Source organism: Microcaecilia unicolor, chromosome 4 (genome assembly GCF_901765095.1).
Source record: "Microcaecilia unicolor chromosome 4, aMicUni1.1, whole genome shotgun sequence".
NCBI classification, from domain to species: domain Eukaryota; kingdom Metazoa; phylum Chordata; class Amphibia; order Gymnophiona; family Siphonopidae; genus Microcaecilia; species Microcaecilia unicolor.
The window spans coordinates 202,366,596-202,388,325 of NC_044034.1; the positions used below are offsets into that span (position 1 = coordinate 202,366,596).

The window sequence follows — 21,730 nt, forward strand, 5'->3', positions numbered from 1 at the left end:
GTGCTTATGTAGGAGAAGCCGGATGCGTAGGTTGTTTTGTATTTCAATCCTTTGCAATTTGGGTAGTGTAGGTTTAGGTATGATCTTGCAGACCCAACTGTTTCTTATTGGTAGGTCTATCAGGTCTATCATCTATCCTGGGACTATGCCATATATGATTTTGTGGACTAGCATGCAGATTTTGAAGCTGATCCGTTCTTTGATTGGGAGCCAATACAATTTTTCTCGGAGGGGTTTGACACTTTCAAAACGTGTTTTGCTGAATTCCAACCTGGCTGCTGTATTTTGGGTGGTCTGGAGTTTTTTTTTTGTTAGTTGTTCTTTGCATCCCGCGTAGATTCCGTTACAGTAATCTGCATGACTTAGGACCATTGATTGTATTAGGTTTTGAAAGGTTTCCCTTGGGAAGAAAGGTTTTAGTCGTTTGAGCTTCAACATTGAATAGAACATTTTCTTTATTACAGAGTTTACTTGACTCTCGAGAGTAAGGTTGCGGTCGAGTGTGACGCCGAGTATTTTCAAACTGTCTGAGGTAGGGAGGGTGTGTCCTGGGGTAGTTATAGCTGTGGGTTTGTACTTGTTATGTTGAGAAGAGAGGATGAGGCAGTGTGTTTTTTCCGTGTTCAGTTTCAGTTGGAATGAGTTTGCCCAGAAGCTCATAATGTTCAGGCCATCGTTGATTTTATTGGTTATTTCTTTCAGGTCACGTCTGAAGGAGATGTAGATTGTAACATCATCTGCGAAAATGAACGAGTTGAGGTCTCGGTTGGATAGGGACTGTGCCAGTGGAATCATCATCACGTTGAAGAGTATTGGTGATAATGGTGATCTTTGAGGTACACCGCATACTGCTTTCCATGGTGGTGATTATGTTTGAGTTTGATTTTACTTGATAAGTTCTGGTGGTTAGAAAACCTTTAATCCAATTAAGTACATTTCCTCCAATCCCGGTGGCTAAGTAGTCTTAGTAGTATATTGTGGTTTACCATGTCAAATGCGCTTGACATGTCGAACTGGAGGAGGAGTATGCTTTTACCTATGGCTATCTCCTGCTTGAATTTGGCCAGGAGGGAGACTACTACAGTTTCGGTACTATGGTGGGAGCGAAATCCTGATTGTGAATTATGTAGTACTGAGAACTTGACCAGGTAATTCCATGAGCTGTTTGGTCACCAGGCTCTCCATCATTTTTACTACTAGTGGGATAGACGCAACAGGGCGGTAGTTGGTGAGATCATTTGTGCTTTTCTTGTCGTCTTTTGGTATTGGGGTAAGATGTTGCCATATTCCTCAGGGAAGAGAGACCTTGTTGTAACATGAAATTTAGGTGGGATGTGAGGTCTGCTATGAAGTGGTCGGGGGCAGATTTTAGTAGATAGCTGGGACATGAATCCAGTTTGCAGTGGGTCCTGGCGAACCTGTGAGTCGCTTGTGTAACTGATTCGGTGTTGGTGGGATTAAATGTTGTCCAGATACGGTCAGCTGGGTATCTGTCTGAGATTAGGTCCAGTTCGTTGAAGAAGTTTTCAATGTTGGTGTTGTGCTGAGGAAATGTGCTGCTTAGTTTTATTGAAGTAATTAGCAAGTTTGTCTCCGGGTAGGATGTCTGTGTTGGTTGTGGTGATAGGAAAAATCACTAGATATACAGTAGTAAAGTGGAACTAATCATCCTAGGATTGTAAAAAGGAGTGCGATCAGATGAAGAACAAGAGAAAATCATGAGTAGCCATGTACCTATCATTTCTGGTACTTTGGAAGACAACAGCCTATAATCCTTGCTTTACATATTTGAAAAAAGATAAACAGAAATCACAACCAAAATCAAGGAGTTTGCTTCATATAAGTGCCCCCAGTGAAAAAGGTGTGGAATGATTTATGATCACAGAAAGACCGCTACACGCACGACCTAGGAAACGGTCCCCGGTCCCGTGAGGAGACCAAATGTTCGGGACCGGAATTGGAAAAGAACTGCAGAAGCAGCCCCAAGAGGGGAAGGTAATTACGCCTCCTTGGTCTCAAGAGCAGACAACTCTCTTTCTGAACGGATAGGAGACATACCTCAGGGTCACCATCCGAAAACGGATACCAGTTGACCCCTAGAGATCCCAATTGGGTTGCACTGCTCCCATCTTCCTGGGAACCTCAAAATAGGAGTGGAACCGACCAGACCGCGCTCGGCTGGAGGGATGGGAACAATGGCACAAAGGGCCAGTAGCACCTCAACTGAGCTTCTGCTCTGAGCTGCCAGAGGCCCCCCAACAAGGAGACTGTAAGAGCTACTGGAGGAGAGAACTCCAACTGGAAGCCATCACCCAGAATAACCAGCGCCAGAGCTGAGAAAAAGGTAAACAACATGTCCCGAAAGGCTTGAAGCGGCCCCCTGTAGGCCCAGAGGGACCATCCGGCCTGGCTACATTGGGATTGCCGGGAGACAGCAGCCACTCTGAGTGCCCTGCCGGCTCTCCATCCCCTGGAAGGAAGATTGCCGGGCCCGAAACTGAGCCCTCTGGCCAAAGGTCTGACAACCAGACCTACACAAGGAGCTGTCATGAAACAGGGCACCTGCTGAGCCCACAAGGCAAGCAGAGGAACAAGGAACGTCTTCTGGAGAACGCTGGGACCCGCTCACCCAGCTCCTGAACCAAATTGCTGAGGTCATTCCGAAAAAGAAATGTGCCTCAGAAGGGTAACCTGACCATGCAGGCCTTTGAAGTGGCAACGGCCACCCATGCCCGCAGCCAGAACTGACGCCTCACAGAGAGCGTCAAAGACATGCCTGTGGCTGAAAAACTGACATACACAGTGGCCATCAGGCAGGATAAGCCTGCCTCTATCCAGGCAGCTTGGGAATGCCCTTGGAAAAAGGACTGCCGATGTCACTGCAAACAGGCCTGTGCCACCAAAGGGCTACAAATAGAATCCTGCAGCTCCAAAGCAGTCACCTCAAGGTGTGCTGGAAAGCCCGTTTCGGCTTCCTATCTAGCAGATCCCTCAAGGCAAGGCCGCCAACCACCGGGAGGGTAGTACTCTAGGTGACTGCAGACACCGAGTCCAACTTAGGTAAGGGAACATCTCCTTCTTCTGCCACCAGAGAAAAAGGACGGGCCACGGCCCTCCCAACCTGTAGGCCTGTGTCAGACGCACTCCACCTTGCGGCAAGCAGGACCCGAATGTCCAGGTGAATGGAGAAATACCCTGGACGGTCCCCTGAGGCTCTTCATAAGGCTAGCCGCCTACCTTCCTGAAACTCCCCAAGGGAGCGCTGCAAGTGCTTCTGAAATCAGGGGGCCGCCTCCTAGCAGCCCAACTGCAGCGAAATCTGAGACTAAGTCTCCACGGGGCAGCAGAGTGATCCCCTAGAAACAGGCAGGGAGATCCCCATCTCCTCTCTCTCCCCGGAGCTGCCAGGCCTGCTGGAGAAAAGGCTCCTAGCACCAGCCCAAGGCCCGGTGGAGCAGACGAAGGGCTGGCCCTGACCCAGGCCCCCCCCCCCCCAAGGGACCCCCACCTACACAGCTGCCTGCGCAGGGGCTTCGCTTCTGCCAGAGCACCAAGGCCCTGCACCGGGGACCAGAGCCAAAAAGAACACACTGCTGTGACGAGCACGCCCTGTATGTGTGAGCTCCGAATTACCTCCTCCATTTGTGAACCGGACTGCACACCGTGCAGCTGCCCAAGGAGGAACACTGTTCACTGTAAGACGGGCAGCAGGTCACACATTAAGAGGGGGTTGCCATGGCCAGAGACTGCCGCTGCACGGGAAAACATGTGGTGCACCACACTACATACCCGCTTGCTTTTTTTTTTTTTAAATTGGAACACAGCACAAAGAAGCAAAAATATGTCTTTTTTTTTTACATTCAGGTAGATTAGGCAGTTTTCTGTCTTCGGAGGAATCACAGTCTGTTCATATCTGCAAAAGACCTCAAGGAGCAGTTGTGAGACTTCAACCAGGCTCCCCTGGTTCTCACTCCACTGATCTAATCATTAAGCTGGCCCTCCACTTCCTCCATGGTTTTATTAAAAAAAATAATAAAAAATGTTGTAGTACAGACACACAGTGCTCCCATCGATGTGCCAAGGCCTGAAGCACAGCAGAAAGGACCCACCACCCTGGGTCACAGTCACCTGTGAGTCGCTTGTGTAACTGATTCGGTGCCAAGGAGATTAAATATTGTCCAAATGCGGTCAGCTGGGTATCCTTCAGAGGATGGGTCCAGATCGTTGAAGAAGATTTCGATGTCGGTATTGTGATGAGGAAGTGTGCTGCGTATTTTTATTATTTTTTCGTTAAAGTAGTTAGCAAGTTTGTCTGCGGGTGGGATGTCTGTGTTGGTTGTGGTGATAGGGGTGGTGTCTAGTAACTTATTTACAAGTTGGAATAGTTTCTTCATATCTTTGTAGTCCGGTCCTAATTTGGTTTTGTAGTAGGACCTTTTGGTTTGTTTTATTGCGTATTTGTATTTTCTACGTATTGTTTCCATGCGTTGAGTGTGTATTCATCTTTTGTCTTTCTCCATTCTCGTTCAAGTTTTCTAGATTGTGTTTTGAGTTTTTTTTAGTTCCCAGGTTTGGGAACCACTGGTCTAACTGCCGATTTGTTTACATCCTTGGCCAAATTAGTATTTCAAAAATTAATTTTATCCCTTCCTTTTCTAAAATTATCCTGCATGGATTTTAACCAAAGAGTCAGCCAATAAATTAAAAGCAATGTTAAAATGTTCTGACCATATTAAAGTAGATACCATTAAATCTTCTACTAATCCACAGTCAAACATGTGGAGAAGTAAGTAGCACATCCAACACATGACCACTTCAGTGATTTGGTAGCTCGCTAGTTAAATGTAATCCTAAATTAGATAAAGATTTCAACCTTATAGCATATGGATCTGTTGAATCTTCAAATTGAAGACTAAATCCCAAGAGCCAGGTTCTTTTTAAATTATAAACAATGTTGTAAAATTAACTCCCACAAAACATGTCAAGAATCATTCTTATAATCTGGTTCATGATGAATCAAAATCCCAATCTTCAGATATAACACAAAGAAATATTCCAGTCCTCTGAGTTGTTGTATATAGATTAACAGATATGCAATTCATACATTGAATTAGAAATCTTCCACCCATATACATTTCCCTAGGACAATGTAATATAGAATAATCTGGGGGGGGGGGGGGGGGGAAGGAGCGGGAGCAGACAGCATTCAGCCATGGACCTTCCAAATACATAAACAGAGTCTCCAACACAAACTAATCCACAATGAGAGTCCAAGTAAATCCCTACTTATGGTGAAATTAGGTCCTACCTGCTAATTTGCTTTCTTTAGTCTCTCCAGAGTGGCCCAGCTGAACTGATGGGTTGTGCACGCCTTCCAGCAGGTGGAGAATGAAAACAATGACTCTTGAGTGAGCCAATCAGAGCCCAGCCCTCTCAAATCTCAGTATATCCGTAACAAAGCAGAAGAACCATCTGTGCTCCACTGGGCTGTACAGCCACTCTTACACAAATAGGTAAAGAGGACTGAGTAGAGGAATTGCGCTAAACCTTTTGGCAGAAGAAAAAGTTCCCTGCACTGTGTCCACAGAAAAAGAGGACTGAGAAGAGGAATTGTGCCATAAATAAGCTCTGTTAAATCTTTTTTTTTTTAAACTCTGCAAATGTGGCTGTCCCTCGCGGTTCTAGCATACCCTTCCCATGAAGGGGTACAGACCAGCCTCCAAATTCTTAGCCACAGCAAGCTGAAGGAAGGCTTAGGGTGAAATAGCGAGGGGGGACCCGGCCTCCCGAGTGTGCCCTCCTGAGACAACCCCCCCACTAGGTTTCAGCTTCTGCCAGCACTTAAACCCCAGCGCAGCACAGAGAGAAAGAGAAAGAATACATTTAGAGAAAATAAATAAAATTGAGGCTGAAGGGCTCACGTCTTCCACCTGCTGAAGACTGAGAATACCGAGATTTCAGAGGGCTAGGCTAGGCTCTGATTGGCTCTCTCAAGAATCATTGTTCTCAGTCTCCACCTGCTGGAAGGCATGCACAACCCATTTGTTCAGCTGGGCTTGTCCGGAGGGACGCCAAGGATATCTATTTTATTTCATAGGGACTGTGCATTAAAAAGGGCACTGGGCATACAATAGTATCTTTCTGCTGCTTACATAAAATGGGTACATAGTAGAGAGTTGCATGGGGACAGAAATCCAACCCGTCCCCACCCGCCCCCCACTGGAATCCAACCTGTCCCCATTCGTCCCCGTAGGGAATCTAGCCCATCCCCGTGGGGAATCTAACCCATCCCTGCCTGTCCCCACAGGGAATCTTACCCGTCCCCGCAAGAATTTAACCTGTCCTCACCCACAAGAATTTAATAGTACATTTTAAAAAAACCTGTCAGCTCTCTCAGTCTCTGGGTTTGAACCGCAGCACTGCAGGCAAGGAAGGAACGGAAGTTGGAATACTCTGGTGCGCACATATAAGACTTCTCTGATTCACTGGCACTGTGTGCTAAGAGATCACCACATGCACGAGCCAGTAGGTCAGGTGACATCTGATGCTCATGCTTATGTCAGAGCTGAGGTCTGCGCATCAGCCCGGAAGAAGAGAGGATTAATAGTAATAGTAAATGACAGCAGATAAAAACTGGATAGGTCCATCCAGTCTGCCCAATAGTCACAATCATTATCAATTCATGATTAAAATCAACAATGAATGTGATATTACATACTTGATTATGGTCTTTCTGTGGTGTTTCTGGGACATAGCCCATAGAAGTCCACCTGGCCCTATCCTTATGTTCCAACTGCTGGAGTTGCCCTCAAAGCCCACTCCAGCCTATTCATCTTCTCATTTGCGAGACACAGACCATAAAAGTCTGTCCACTAAAGCTGCTGTCTAAACCCTTTCCAGCCCATCCAAAACCAGATTGCCATATATGAGACACAGACCATACAGGTCTCCCGGTATGGCCCTAGTTCATCACAGCCAGAAACATCATGTAAGTGTCACGCGACACATCCACACACATGCCGCCATTTAATTTAGGTTTTTTATAACTTCCATTTTCTAAATAGAGATCCTCTGTGTTCATCCCATGCCTTTTTGAATTTCGTCACCATTTGTATCTCTACCACCTCCTTAATGGAGGTTTTCCACATCTGTGCTGTTAAAGCAAGGAGGAGGAGGAGACAGCACTCAAAGAACTTGGTACTCGGTAGGTGAGAGGCTGGCGCAAGTGCATCATACACTTCCACGGTAACCCCACAGGAACTGCTTCCGTCTCCACAGGATCCCCACAGAACTGCTTCCGTCCCTGCGGGAATTCCGCGGGTTCCGCGGGATTCCCGCAAACCCCATTCCCATGCAAGTCTCTAGTACATAGTTACGGCATGGTGAAAAGGCCACTATAGTGCTTAAAAATTACCTTTTTGTATTATATGCTGTGTCTTGAGGAGTTTCTTCAAGCAGCGTTACATATCCAAGTGCACATGTGAGGATAAACAGGACTGTTAAGGTGTGTGCTCTCCTGCAAAAAAAAAAAAAAAAAAAAACAATCCCACAGCATTAAATGTACAAATTTCTGTATACCAAACTATTTTGTTAATATCAATTTCATGATCAACTAACTGTTACAAATGTTAGGCCTGAGAGTTCCCGGCATCCCTCATGTACATGTGAGGGATATCACTGCATCCTGCCCAAAGCAGTAAATCCTCTTCCTCAAGTATGTGCCCTAGTTCCCAGCAATGTGCAGCTGAAGTCAGAAACTGTAAAGGAAAGAAGGGCTCCCAGGGTCTAAACATACTACAGGAGGATGATTTCAAGCCTCAAAAAGGGAAGATTTGATGCTGATGCAACAGTACACGACAAGCTCTGCTTTAAAAGAAGTTTCTTGCCATATAGTAACAGTAGATGATGGAATATAAAGACCTGTACCACCCATCCTGAATGCCCAAAATGATATACCTTATGAGGGCATAGGATGAAGTAACATAGTACAGATAGGCAGATAAAGACCTGAACGGTCCATCCAATCTGCCCAACAAGATAAACTCATTTTACATGGTATGTGATACTTTATATGTATACCTGAATTTGATTTGTCCTTGCCTTTCTCATGGCACCGACCGTAGAAGTCTGCCCAGTACTGTCCTTGTACTAAGTTCTGAAGCTAACGACGAAGCCCCTTAAAATTTACACTCCAGCCCATCCCTATCTATAAAGTCACGATCAGGGCATAGACCGTAGAAGACTGCCTAGCTCCCGCATTTTGTTTCTCAATTACTGGCGTCGCCACCCAATCTCCGCTAAGATTCCATGGAACCATTCCTTTGTGTTTAACACATTTATACCCCACATTTTCCCACTTAGTTGCAGGCTCAATGTGGCTTACACAATGCCGTAGAGGCAGGCTCCAGTTCAGAAAAATACAAATACACAATATAGTAGTAGGCATATAAGAAACATAAATAAAAGCAACAAAGAAATAAAGAGGGGGTGGTGATAAAAGTCCAATACGGTCCATAGTTTTGCTGTGTCGCAGGAAGTAGAAAGTTAATTTGGGTCAGGAGGGTAGGCCTTCTTAAACAAGTTGGTTTTCAGTGACTTCCTGAAGTTAAGATGGTTGTGGATAGATTTCAAGGTTTTGGGCAAAGCGTTCCACAGTTGTGTACTTATGTAAAAAAAAGCTGGATGCATAAACTGATTGCAGTCTGGATAATGCAAATTTAAGTTCGGGATAGACTGGTGCTGTTTCTGGGTGGTAGATTTATAAGGTTCAACATGTATCCAGGAACTTCGCCGTAAATAATCCTGTGGACCAGGGTGCAAACCTTGAAGGCAATACGTTCCTTGGTGGGAAGCCAATGCAATTTTTCACAAAGGGGTTTGGCACTTTCATATTTTGATTTTCCGAAGATCAGTCTGGCCGCTGTACTCTGTTGCTGTCTGAAGTTTCTTAGTTAGTTGTTCTTTACAACCTGCATAAATTCCATTGCAGTAATCTAAATGGCTTAAGACCATTGATTGTATTAAGTTGCAAAATACATCTCGTGGGAAAAAAGGTTTTATACGTTTAAGTTTCCACATTGAGTGGAACATTTTCTTTGTAGTGGAATTTACTTGGCTTTCAAGTGTCAGGTTGTGGTCAATTATGATGCAGAGTAGTTTCAGGCTATCCAAGATACGGAGGGGGTGGTTTGGGATGTTCAAGGTTGTAGGTTTAAACTTATTGTGTTGAGATAATAGGATAAAGACAATGAGTCTTTTCAGTGTTTTCAGTTGGAATGAGTTTGCCCATGCGTCCATTGTGTTCAAACCGATCTTGATTGTATTGGTGATTTCTGTCAGGTCGTGTCTGAAAGGTATATAAATTGTAACAACATCAGCATAAATTAACAGGTTAAGGCCTAAATTGGATAAGGATTTGGCCAGTGGAATCATCATTATGTTGAAAAGTGTTGGTGATAGTGGTGAACCCTGAGGGACTCCGCAAACTACTTTCCACGAATATGATATGTTTGAATTCGATTTTACTTTTATCCCACGCATGTTTGAATTCCATTAACGTTTTCATCTCCACCACCTCCCGCAAAAGGGCATTCCACATATCCACCACCCTCTCCGTGAAAAAATACTTCCTGACATTAGTCTGCTCTCCTTCAAACTCAATTCATGTCCTCTAGTTCTACCACCTTCCCAACTTTCAAATATTTAAACGTCTGTATCATATCACCCCTGTTTCTCCTTTCCTCCAAGATATACATGTTTAGATCAGCAAGTCTCTCCTCATACGGTTTGCAAAGCAAATCCAATACCATTTTTGTAGTTTTTCTCTGCACAGCTTCCAGTCTTTTTACATCTTTAGCAAGATATGGCCTCTAAAACTGAACACAATACTCCAAGTGGGGCCTCATCAACGACTTGAAGAGGGGCATCAACACTTCCTTTCTTCTGCTGGTTATGTCCCTCTCTATGCAACCTAGCATCCTTCTGGCCTCGGCCGTCGCCTTGTCGCATTGTTTCTTTACCTTCAGATCCTTGGACACCAACACCCCAAGGTCTCTCTCCTGAGTCGAGCTTACTAATCTCTCCCCTCCTATTCAGTATCTCTCTTTTGGGTTTCTGCACCCCAAGTGCATCACTCTACACTTCTTGGCATTAAATTTTAACTGTTATTCACTACTAGGGGATAAATAATCCTCCGGGTTTTCTATTTTTTACCTAAATATAGACCAGTATACCCTTAATATAATGTGTATGAATTATATATTGCATGCAGTGCAATGTTAAATAGCACAAACTCTCCAAACAAGCCCTTTTTTTCATATAATTTTTCTTTTGCATTCAAATAGTGATCAGTGACTGGAAAAACACCTCTAGGCTGACTGGCAGTCTTTTAGTGTGTTTTTCTTCTTTACTACATCATTGCACTCCACCACCTGCCTATCCTAGATGTTATATTATGTCTTTTTATGATGAAATCAATATCTTTTATATGCTGTTTACAAACTCATAGAATAAACCAATTATCTTGACACTTGACAAGTTGGTTCAACTATGTCTAGAAGCGGTCCCAGTCACTTTAAAAACGTGCAGCGAAACGGAGTTTTTAAACCAGTTCCCAGTTGTCATCCACTGTTGGTGCCCTACATGCAAGCATGTTTCGCTGAAGAGTCTTCAAGGGAGCACCATTCTAAAAACAAAAATCAAAATATCACGTGTAACTCAAAAGCGATCCTATATACATAGTAACATAGTAGATGACGGCAGAAAAAGACCTGCATGGTCCATCCAGTCTACCCAACAAGATAAATTCATATGTGTATACCTTACCTTGATTTGCACCTGTCTTTTTCAGGGCACAAACCGTATAAGTCTGCCCAGCAGGATTCCCCGCCTCCCAACCACCAGTCCCGCCTCCCATCACCGGCTCTGGCACAGACCGTATAAGTCTGCCCTCCACTATCCTCGCCTCCCAACCACCAACCGCTCTTCCCCCCACCTGCTTCGCCACCCAATTTCGGCTAAGCTTCTGAGGATCCATTCCTTCTGCACAGGATTCCTTTATGTATATCCCATGCATGTTTGAATTCCGATACCGTTTTCATCTCCACCACCTCCCGCGGGAGGGCATTCCAAGCATCCACCACCCTCTCCGTGAAAAAATACTTCCTGACATCTTTCCTGAGTCTGCCCCCCTTCAATCTCATTTCATGTCCTCTCGTTTTACCGTCTACTGTGGAAGGGGAAGGAGTGAGGAGGCTCAAGAGCAAAAGGAGGCAGAACAGAGCCTTGCCTTTACTACTTCCCCAGAGAGAGAGAAGAGAAAGGTTAGTGCCCCCTGAAAAATGGAGGAGAGAAAAAAAGACTACACTACCCAGCAGCCCCGGCGCAAGCCCTGGTATAGAGACTACCTTCCCCAGCAGGTCACAGGAGAGAACTCTGACAAGGCAAGGGCGTGGACCCTGGAGGGTAATCAGGTGAATGAGAACGAGCTAAAAAGTGGGTGGGACGAGGAACCCATGGAATGGCAAGAGGCCGAGGAGAGGGAGAGAGAGGAGAACCCAGAGGAGCCGATGGACCTCTCAGCATGGGCTCATTCCTTAGGAAAAAAAGCTGAAAAAGCAGGTGAACTCGTGGTATGGCAGCTGGGTTTCAAAGGGGAAAGAGAAAGCGTCATGAGGAAGGAGGGTCAGTGCATTGATAGAGTGACCCAGGAAGGGTGGGATCTTTTCCTTTTCCCCAACAAGAGTTCAGTCTGTGTTTGAACTGTGTGTAAAGAAGTGCTAGGGTGTGGAGGAGGGGAGTGTTCCCTCCCCCGAAGTGACCTGCTCCCAGACTAAAGGAAACTGGGTGCTTGGAACTGAATGCTAAGGTACGAAGAAGTGTTTATTTGAACTGTTTACAAAAGCCAGGAGGGAGCAAGTTGTAGAGTTTTTTTGTTTTTTTTTGAAGCTGTGGACTGGACGCTCACCTCCCTCCCAAAGAGGGGGGAGGTGGTGAGCAGGAGAGCCGGCCTGTTGGGCCTGTTTAAGGAGGCTCCCCCCTGGTTCTAAAAACAGCAGGGCTTGAGTTGTTTTTTTTTTTTTTTTTTGCTTTTTACCCCTGCCGGGCGTGTGGCCTGAGAGGAAACAGGGGAAGACTGTTTTGAAGGGCCGCTGTATTTCTTTTGAACTTGCTGGACGGTGAATCCCTGAAAATAAAAGGAACTTATTGGTTTTTACTTTTTTGGAGTTTGATTTCTTTAAGCCTGCCCTGAGGACTCCCGTGGACTACAAGCTTGGGACAGGAATCCTGTGGGGCTTAACAGCCGGTCCCAGGCAGGCAAGATCCTCCGGACCCGAGAGGCCGTGGGTAGCTTTTCACACTACCCATCGCTGGAAAAGATTTGTTTGCGGATTAATACCTTTCAAATATTTGAACGTCTGTATCATATCACCCCTGTTCCTCCTTTCCTCCAGGGTATACATGTTAAGGTCAGCAAGTCTCTCTTCATATGTCTTGGAACGCAAATGCCATACCATTCTTGTAGCTTTTCTTTGCACCGCTTCCATTTTTTTTTTTAACATCCTTCGCAAGGTACGGCCTCCAAAACTGAACACAATTCTCCAGGTGGGGCCTCACCAACGACTTGTACAGGGGCATCAACACTTCCTTTCTTCTGCTGATCACACCTCTCTCTATACAACCTAGCAACCTTCTCGCTACGGCCACCGCCTTATCACACTGTTTCGTCGCCTTCAGATCCTCAGATACTATCACCCCAAGATCCCTCTCCCCCTCAGTACCTATCAGACTCTCACCGCCTAACACAAGTCTCTCGTGGGTTTCTACTCCCTAAGTGCATCACTTTGCATTTCTTTGCATTGAATTTTAATTGCCAAACCTTAGACCATTCTTCTAGCTTCCTCAGATCCTTTTTCATGCTTTCCACTCCCTCCCGGGTGTCCACTCTGTTGCAAATCTTAGTATCATCCGCAAATAGGCAAACTTTACCTTCTAACCCTTCGGCAATGTCACTCACAAATATATTGAACAGAATCGGTCCCAGCACCGATCCCTGAGGCACTCCACTACTCACCTTTCCCTCCGAGCAAAAACTCCATTTACCACCACCCTCTGTCGTCTGTCCGTCAACCAGTTCCTAATCCAGTTCACCACTTCGGGAGCTATCTTCAGCCCATCATGTTTATTTAAGAGCCTCCTGTGAGGAACCATGTCAAAAGCTTTGCTAAAATCTAAGTAGATTATGTCTATAGCACGTCGATGATTCAATTCTCCAGTTACCCAATCAAAGAATTCAATGAGATTCGTTTGGCACGATTTCCCTCTGGTAAAACCATGTTATCTTGCAACTTATTGGCTTCCAGGAAATTCACTATCCTTTCCTTCAGCATCGCTTCCATTACTTTTCCAATAACTGAAGAGAGGCTTACCGGCCTGTAATTGCCAGCTTCTTCCCCTATCACCACTTTTGTGAAGAGGGACCACATCCGTCGTTCTCCAATCCCTCGGAACCTCTCCCGTCTCCAAGGATTTATTAAACAAATCTTTAAGAGGACCCGCCAGAACCTCCCTGAGCTCCCTCAATATTCTGGGGTGGATCCCGTCCGGCCCCAAGGCTTTGTCCACCTTTAGCTTTCCAAGTTGTTGATACACACTCTCTTCCGTGAACGGTGCTCTATCCACTCCATTCTCAGGTGTACTTTTGCCAGTCCCTTGTGGTCCTTCTCCAGGATTTTCTTCAGTGAAAACAGAACAAAAGTATCTATTTAGCAAATTGGCTTTTTCTTCATCATTATCTACAAAGCATTTCACTGTATCTTTTAGTCTCACAATTCCCTTTTTAGTCATTCTCCTTTCACTAATATACCTGAAGAAATTTTTGTCGCCCCTCCTTACCTTTCTAGCCATTTGTTCTTCCGCTTGCGCCTTCGCGAGACGTACCTCTCTCTTGGCTTCTTTCAGTTTCATCCGGTATTCCTCCCAGTGTTCCTCTTCTTGAGATTTTCTATATTTCTGGAACGCCAACTCTTTAGCCTTTATTTTCTCAGCCACTTGCTTGGAGAACCATATTGGTTTCCTTTTCCTCTTGCTTTTATTTACTCTCCTTACATAAAGGTCTGTGGCCCTATTTATTGCTTCTTTCAGCCTGGACCACTGTCCTTCCACTTCTTGTACGACCTCCCAGCCCATCAGCTCCTTCCTCAGGTATTCCCCCATTTTACTAAAGTCAGCACGCTTGAAATCCATAACTGAGTTTAGAGTGGCTGCCCTCCACTTCAGCTGTCATATCAAACCAAACCATTTGATGGTCGCTGCTTCCCAGGTGTGCACCCACTTGGACATTTGACACACTATCCCCATTTGTGAGCACCAGATCCAGCGTTGCTCCCTCCCTCGTGGGTTCCGTTACAATTTGTCTGAGCAGAGCACTTTGGAAAGCATCCACGATCTCTCTACTTCTTTCCGATTTCGCAGACGGAACCTTCCAATCTACATCTGGCAGACTGAAATCTCCCATTAACAGAACCTCTTTTTTCTTTCCAAATTTTTTTAATATCTGTGATCAGATCTTTATCTAGTTCCTCTAATTGTGTCGGGGGTCTGTAGACAACATCCACATGGACAGAGGTTCTATCATCTCTTTTTAAGGTGATCCATATCGCTTCTTCCTTTCCCCAGGTCCCTGTCATTTCAGTCGCCATGATATCATTCCTCACATACAGAGCTACTCCTCCACCTTTATGACCCTCTCTATCCTTCCTAAATAGATTATAGCCTGGTATGTTTGCATCCCATTCATGGGAACCATTGAGCCACGTCTCCGTGATTGCAACAACATCTAAGTCTGCCTCCAACATCAGGGCTTGAAGGTCATGAACTTTATTGCTTAGACTACGAGCATTTGTGGCCATTGCTTTCCATCTATATTTCCTGGTATGTGTTTTAACATTAGTGATTTGGGGGTGTCTTTTCACTTTGGGTACCTTCATATCTTTTTGTTCCAACTTTATTGCTTTTTCCTCTGCCTCAGTTCCATTTTCAGGAGCATCACAGTGCTGTAATGGAGCAAATGAATTCTTTAGTGGCAACACTTGTGCGGGTGGATGCTTCTGTGTCACATGACGAAGTCTGCCTGAGCCTACTGTGAACCATCTGTTCTTATGTGGTTTTATTCTTTGAGGCAGTGGTGAGAAGTTATTATTCTGTGCAGTCTTAGAAGCTGCTTTAATTGCATCCAATTCTTGCATTACTTTACTGAGCTCTTGTTTTAAAACTAGATAGCTGAAGACAGAGAGGACAAGCTTTAAGTCTCCAGATGATTGGCCTTGAAACTAAAGCATCACAATTATTGCACAGAATAAATGTCATTCTGATTGGTTGAAATGGGTATGAACAGGTGTACTATGTTGGGGTTAACAGTCTGCAAGACTGCCTGTGTATGATTGAGGAGTAAAGTTAATGAGGTTTGGTTTGTCTATAAATGAGTGGAAAACCCTCAGGTGGGTGGGATTATAAGTCCCAGTGTGTCAGCTAAATGCTGTTATCAAGGAAATTCTCTAGATGGGACCAGAAATGGTACAGTCTGATCAAAGAATTTTCAATTTATTTAACTTTCAAAATTGCCCTAGAATATAACTTTCCTTTTGTAAATAAATCTAAAAATTCCCAATAATTATAGCAGTTTCAGCAATGTAAAATGCAACTTTAGAGCCCAATGCAATGCAATGCAGTTTGAACAGCCTGTCCTCTCTATCAGAGCTTGGCAGGAAAAGAAAGAAAAAGGTTTCACAGGGCAAATTAATTAATTAAGCAATAAGCATTAAATTAAAGAGAATATCAGGTATCTCACCTATAGCCAGAAAGTTGAGAAGTTTGGAATTTAAAAGGTCAGAGTTTACTTTACTTTGCAGGAGTTTGGTTCAGGTCCAGCAGCACCTGGAAAGTTACAAACAAGTGGTTGTCTTTCTATTCAGAGCCCAACCCCACCTCCTGCTGTATGAATGCAAAACATCACATGTAACTCAAAAGTGATCCCTATATGAATGCAAAACATCCTATCTTAATATACATCTGTTCATTACAAGCTTACTAATAACCTTTCAAATTATATATCATTTAACGGCTACCTTCAGGCAGGAACAGCCTACACTCCTCTCCCTCAGTCAGCCAGAACACCGGTGCATGCGCAGTAGATACACCCATACTGCCTCTCATGAATTTAAATCCCCGAGAGGTGGGTATTTAAATTCATGAGAGGCAGTATGGGTGTCTCTACTGTGCATGCACCGGCGTTCTGGCCAACTGAGGGAGAGGAGTGTAGGCTGTTCCTGCCTCAAGGTAGCCGTTATATGATATATAATTTGAAAGGTTATTAAGTAAGCTAGTAAAGAACAGATGTATATTAAGATAGGATGTTTTGTATTCATATAGGGATCGCTTTTGAGTTACACGTGATATTTTGATTTTTGTTTTTAGAATGGTGTTCTCCTGAAGACGCTACGGCGAAACATGCTTGCATGTAGGGCACCAACAGTGGATGACAACTGGGAACTGGTTTAAAAACTCCATTTTGATTTATTTCACTATACGTTTTTAAAGTGACTGGGACCGCTTCTAGACATAGTTGAACCAACTTGTCACGTGTCAAGATAAGTGGTTTATTCTACGAGTTTGTAAACAGCATATAAAAGATATTGATTTCATCTTAATAAGACATACTATAACATCTAGGATAGGCAGGTGGTGGAGTGCAATGATGTAGTAAAAAAGAAAAACACACTAAAAGACTGTCAGTCAGCCTAGAGGTGTTTTTCCAGTCACTGAGCACTATTTGAATGCAAAAGAAAAATTATATTAAAAAAAGGGATTGTTTGGCGAGTTTGTGCTATTTAACATTGCACTGCATGCAATATATAATTCATACACATTATATTAAGGGTTTACTGGTCTATAATTAAATTTTAACTGCCAGACCCTTGACCGTTCTAACGTTCAGAGATCCCTTCTCATTGTTTGTACTCCCTCCAGGGTATCCACTCTATTGGCTATTTTCATGTCATCCGCAAAAAGGCACACCTTTCCTTTCAACCCTTCAGCAATATCTCCCACAAATATATTAAACAGAATAGGCCCCAGCACCGACCCTGAGGAACTCCACTGCTCACCTTCTTTCCTCCGAGTAGATTCCATTTACCACCACCCTCTGCCACCTGTCAGTCAACCAGTTTCTTATCCAGTTTACCACTTTCGGTCCTAAGTTCAACCCTTTCAGCTTATTCACGAGTCTTCTGTGGGGGACTGTATCAAAAACTTTGCTGAAGTCCAAGTAGATTACATCTACCGCATGTCCCTCATCCAGTTCTTCAGTCACCCAGTCAAAAAAGTCAATAACATTCGTTTGGTACATATAAGTACATAAGTATTGCCATACTGGGAAAGACCAAAGGTCCATCGAGCCCACCATCCTGTTTCCAACAATGGCCAATCCAGGTCACAAATACACGGCAAGATCCCAAAAATGTACAAAACATTTTATACTGCTTATCCCATAAATAGTGGATTTTCCCCAAGTCCAATTAATAACGGTCTATGGACTTTTCCTTTAGGAAGCCGTCCAAACCTTTTTTTAAACTCCACTAAGCTAACCGCCTTTACCACATTCTCTGGCAACGAATTCCAGAGTTTAATTATACGTTGAGTGAAGAAACATTTTCTCCGATTAGTTTTAAATTTACTACATTGTAGCTTCATCGCATGCTCCCTAGTCCTAGTATTTTTGGAAAGCGTGAACAGATGCTTCACATCTACCTGTTCATCTCCACTCATTTTATAGACCTCTATCATGTCTCCCCTCAACCACCTTTTCTCCAAGCTGAAGAGCCCTAGCCGCTTTAGCCTTTCCTCATAGGGAAGTCGTCCCATCCCCTTTATCATTTTCGTCGCCCTTCTCTGCACCTCTTCTAATTCCACTATATCTTTTTTGAGATGCGGCGACCAGAATTGAACACAATATTCGAGGTGCGGTCGCACCATGGAGTGATACAAAGGCATTATAACATCCTCATTTTTGTTTTCCATTCCTTTCCTAATAATACCTAACATTCTATTTGCTTTCTTAGCTGCAGCAGCACACTGAGCAGGTTTCAACGTATCATCAACGACAACACCTAGATCTCTTTCTTGGTCCGTGACTCCTAACGTGGAACCTTGCATGACATAGCTATAATTCGGGTTCCTCTTTCCCACATGCACCACTTTGCACTTGCTCACATTAAACGTCATCAGACATTTAGACGCCCAGTCTCGTAAGGTCCTCTTGTAATTTTTCACAATCCTCCCGCGATTTAACGACTTTGAATAACTTTGTGTCATCAGCAAATTTAATTACCTCACTAGTTACTCCCATCTCTAGGTCATTTATAAATATGTTAAAAAGCAGCGGTCCCAGCACAGAGCCCTGGGGAATTCCACCAACTACCCTTCTCCATTGAGAATACTGACCATTTAACCCTACTCCCTTTTTAGTTTCTCTTGGTCGGCTTGTATCTATCTCTTAAGTCTCCCTTTTAACATGTTTGCATCCACTTCAGTAACTAAAATGCTTTAGAAACCTACTCGGAAGGTAGCTTCAAATGTTTTTCAGAGTTATTTTGAGGTCAACTAAGCTGGTTTAGTAGATTTGCTGATAATACTGCCTTAAACTGGTTTACCTGCAGACAGGGCCAGTGCAAGGGAAGGTACCTTAAGCAAACTTTCAGCTTTGTGCCCTTCCCAATTAACCTTTTAGGCCCCTTAGGTGGAGGGACTCCTAACACCAATCCTCCCAGAATAAAAATGGGCTTTCTGAAAACTGCCTCCCTCCCTGCTGGTAAGGGTATCTTCTGTTACCTCCCTGAGTTTGTGTGGTTGAGGATCTGTTTTGCTTTGACAGCTGCTCAGTGGTCCCTAGGTGTTCACCTAGTCTTGCTCAATAATTGGGTTTGGCCAGCCCTACCTGCAGATAAAGGACATGGATTCCTTTCATGGTTGGAGGAAGAGGGAATAGAAATAAAGGAAATAGATTCTATTATTGATGTGTTTGAATTGGTTTAATTACAAGCATTCTTAAGAACCTGTTCTTCAGCAAGCTTCTGAAATGTGATCAGGGCTCCGGTTCTGTTTTGCTTTTTTACTTCACACTGCAAATATTTTTGTGATAAACTATTAAGTAGCCATTTACTCAGGTCAAAGTATGTTATATTTAGTACGCTTGCAAGCTAATTTTCAAAGCACTTAGCCTTCCAAAGTTCCATAGAAACCTATGGAACTTTGGAAGGCTAAGTGCTTTGAAAATATGCCTCTTGATGCGCTAATTTTTCTTCATTTTTAGGAAATTGAGTCTTAATAGTCGCTTAAAAGTATTGATATAATTATTTATTCATTCGTATTTTATTCGTTGATTGTCCAATCGTTTATTGTGCGCTGTTATGGTGGATTGGAAATGTTTATGAAACGTCAGTTGAACAGAAAGATGCTTTCATAAGCCTTATGCATCCTCATGGTCCCGGCTACTTCATTTTATTGGCCGGTAAGACGCAATACTTGCTGGATCCCAGAACAACTTATCATTGCTGTTATTCCAGCTCCATCAGTGACATCATCTGGTCGGCAATATAGTTTCCCTGAAACCGTTCTCTTGCAGATCAATGATGCAGTAACTGAAGAAGGCAGGCTTGGGAACCTGCAGTAAAGAAACACACAATCAAGCTTGGGATCCTACAGTAAAGAAACCCACAATCGGGATCCTGCAGTAAAGATACCCACCCGTGACTGTTACTGCATGGCTATTGGGCGTGGCCCCTATGGCGATGCTGGTTTCAATGTGATAACCAGTAATGGCTCAGCCATCATGGACCAATGCAATACATCGCGCACACAAAATATAACATACTTTGACCTGAGTAAATGGCTACTTAATGGTGGCATTGCAAAACAAAAACATAGTGTTGTAGAGCACAATTTTCTCTTTCAGATGATACTGTTCACAAGCTGATTCAGGCAGACTCTTTTTTAATAACTGGCTTTGAACTTTGGTACATTTTACCATTTGCGCTGACAGTGCCAACTTTGAAGAGATCCTGCAGGGCGGTTATAGATGCTGGTTAGTTGCAAATCTGGCAGTATTATGTCCAGCACAAGCATAATGCTTGTTCAAAATTTCATCTTTGTTTGCATGGAAGTTGTGGCGGTCTGAATATTGGTCCAAATATGTTCCGATGAGTCGCGACCAATTTTGATGCACACCTTGAGTCAACTTGTTTGACTAGATTTTGCATCCATAATGTTAAAATGTATTTCATCGGAATTAGCATCAAAAACTGTACAGGATTTGAATTTTTTAGCCATTCTTATGTGTTTGGATTTTATTAGACCCCAAAAATGGCATTTTGGTAAATGTCGCGCGCTCATGGACTGACAAGGGGGTCTAGATCTGCAACTATTGCAGTCAGAGACCTCAAATTTTGGGAAACTTCGTTTAACACCTGAATCGTGCAACAGATAAAATTTGAACAAAATTGGAGAACATGATGGTGAGAACGTTTTTTTAATTTTAGACCACTTGGCATGGAATGACCCAAAAGCAAGTTTTTAATAACTTCCTAAATTGCCTCACATTAGCACAAAAGGTACAAATGGCCAGGCAGAGCATTCAAAATTACTTGATATGCAAATGAATGCTGCAGCCCACATCAGAGCATAATGTGCAGTCACTAACAATCAGTTGCTAACTTCTTCACAGAATCAGATCTCACACCTATAGCAGATACAAAAAACTTAACAGAATGCAAATACCACAGAACCCTCCCATAAATAGTTTGATGAACAAAACTTTAAACTGATTTTTTATCCATTAATTTTTTTGTTTGTTACATTTGTACCCCGCGCTTTCCCACTCATGGCAGGCTCAATGCGGCTTACATGGGGCAATGGAGGGTTAAGTGACTTGTCCAGAGTCACAAGGAGCTGCCTGTGCCTGAAGTGGGAATCAAACTCAGTTCCTCAGTTCCCCAGGACCAAAGTCCACCACCCTAACCACTAGGCCACTCCTCCACTAATCATTAATCAGTTCTTAATCCACAAAAGAACATTGCCTCTTATCCCATCACTTTCATTTTCTCAACAGTCTCTCATGAGAGACTATCAAAAGCTTTCTGAAAATCTAGAAACACTAGACCAACTGGCTCACCTTTATCCACACCTTCATAGAAATAAAGCAACGTCTGTGAGGCAAGACTTCCTTGGCTGAATCCATGTAGAACAGCCCATTAAAACATGTTTTTCTATGTGTTCAGTAATTTTATTTTTATAACAGTTTCCACTATTTTGCCTGCAGGGCCGGACTTAGGCAGAGGCGACCGAGGCAGCCGCATAGGGCCCCGCGCCTAAGGGGGCCCCGCGCAGCGCGCCTCAAGTCTGCCTCGCCTCTCCGACCACCGCCACTGCTCGCCTGCCCTTCATGCCCAGCGACGCGACTCTCCAGTCCTCGACGTTCCCCTGCTCCCCCTCCCTCCCAGCCGTCTGAGCCCCTCCCCCGTCTGAGCCCCCCTTGCCCGACCCGCAAAACGACCCTCTTCTACCATCCGACCTGCCGGCACCTCACCTGACCCAGCATTTTTTTAAAATCTACAAGCGCGGGTGCCTTGCGTCTGTAAAAGAAGAAAAATCGCTTCGTCCATTGGCCGGCCTTCCCTCA

General features: G+C 44.0%; 2 protein-coding genes across 2 annotated transcripts in view; one reads left to right on the top strand and one right to left on the bottom strand.

Moving 5' to 3' along the window:
* The window catches only part of PTDSS2 (phosphatidylserine synthase 2), a 322,237-nt gene that overhangs the window by 245,499 nt on the left and 55,008 nt on the right, over positions 1-21,730 (bottom strand). Inside the window, exon 2 of the mRNA XM_030201130.1 lies at positions 7,415-7,516. Within this exon, the coding sequence (XP_030056990.1) occupies positions 7,415-7,516 (102 nt within the window). The remainder of the gene's footprint in view (positions 1-7,414; positions 7,517-21,730) is intronic.
* The window catches only part of SYT12 (synaptotagmin 12), a 421,655-nt gene that overhangs the window by 44,261 nt on the left and 355,664 nt on the right, over positions 1-21,730 (top strand). The window lies entirely within an intron of this gene.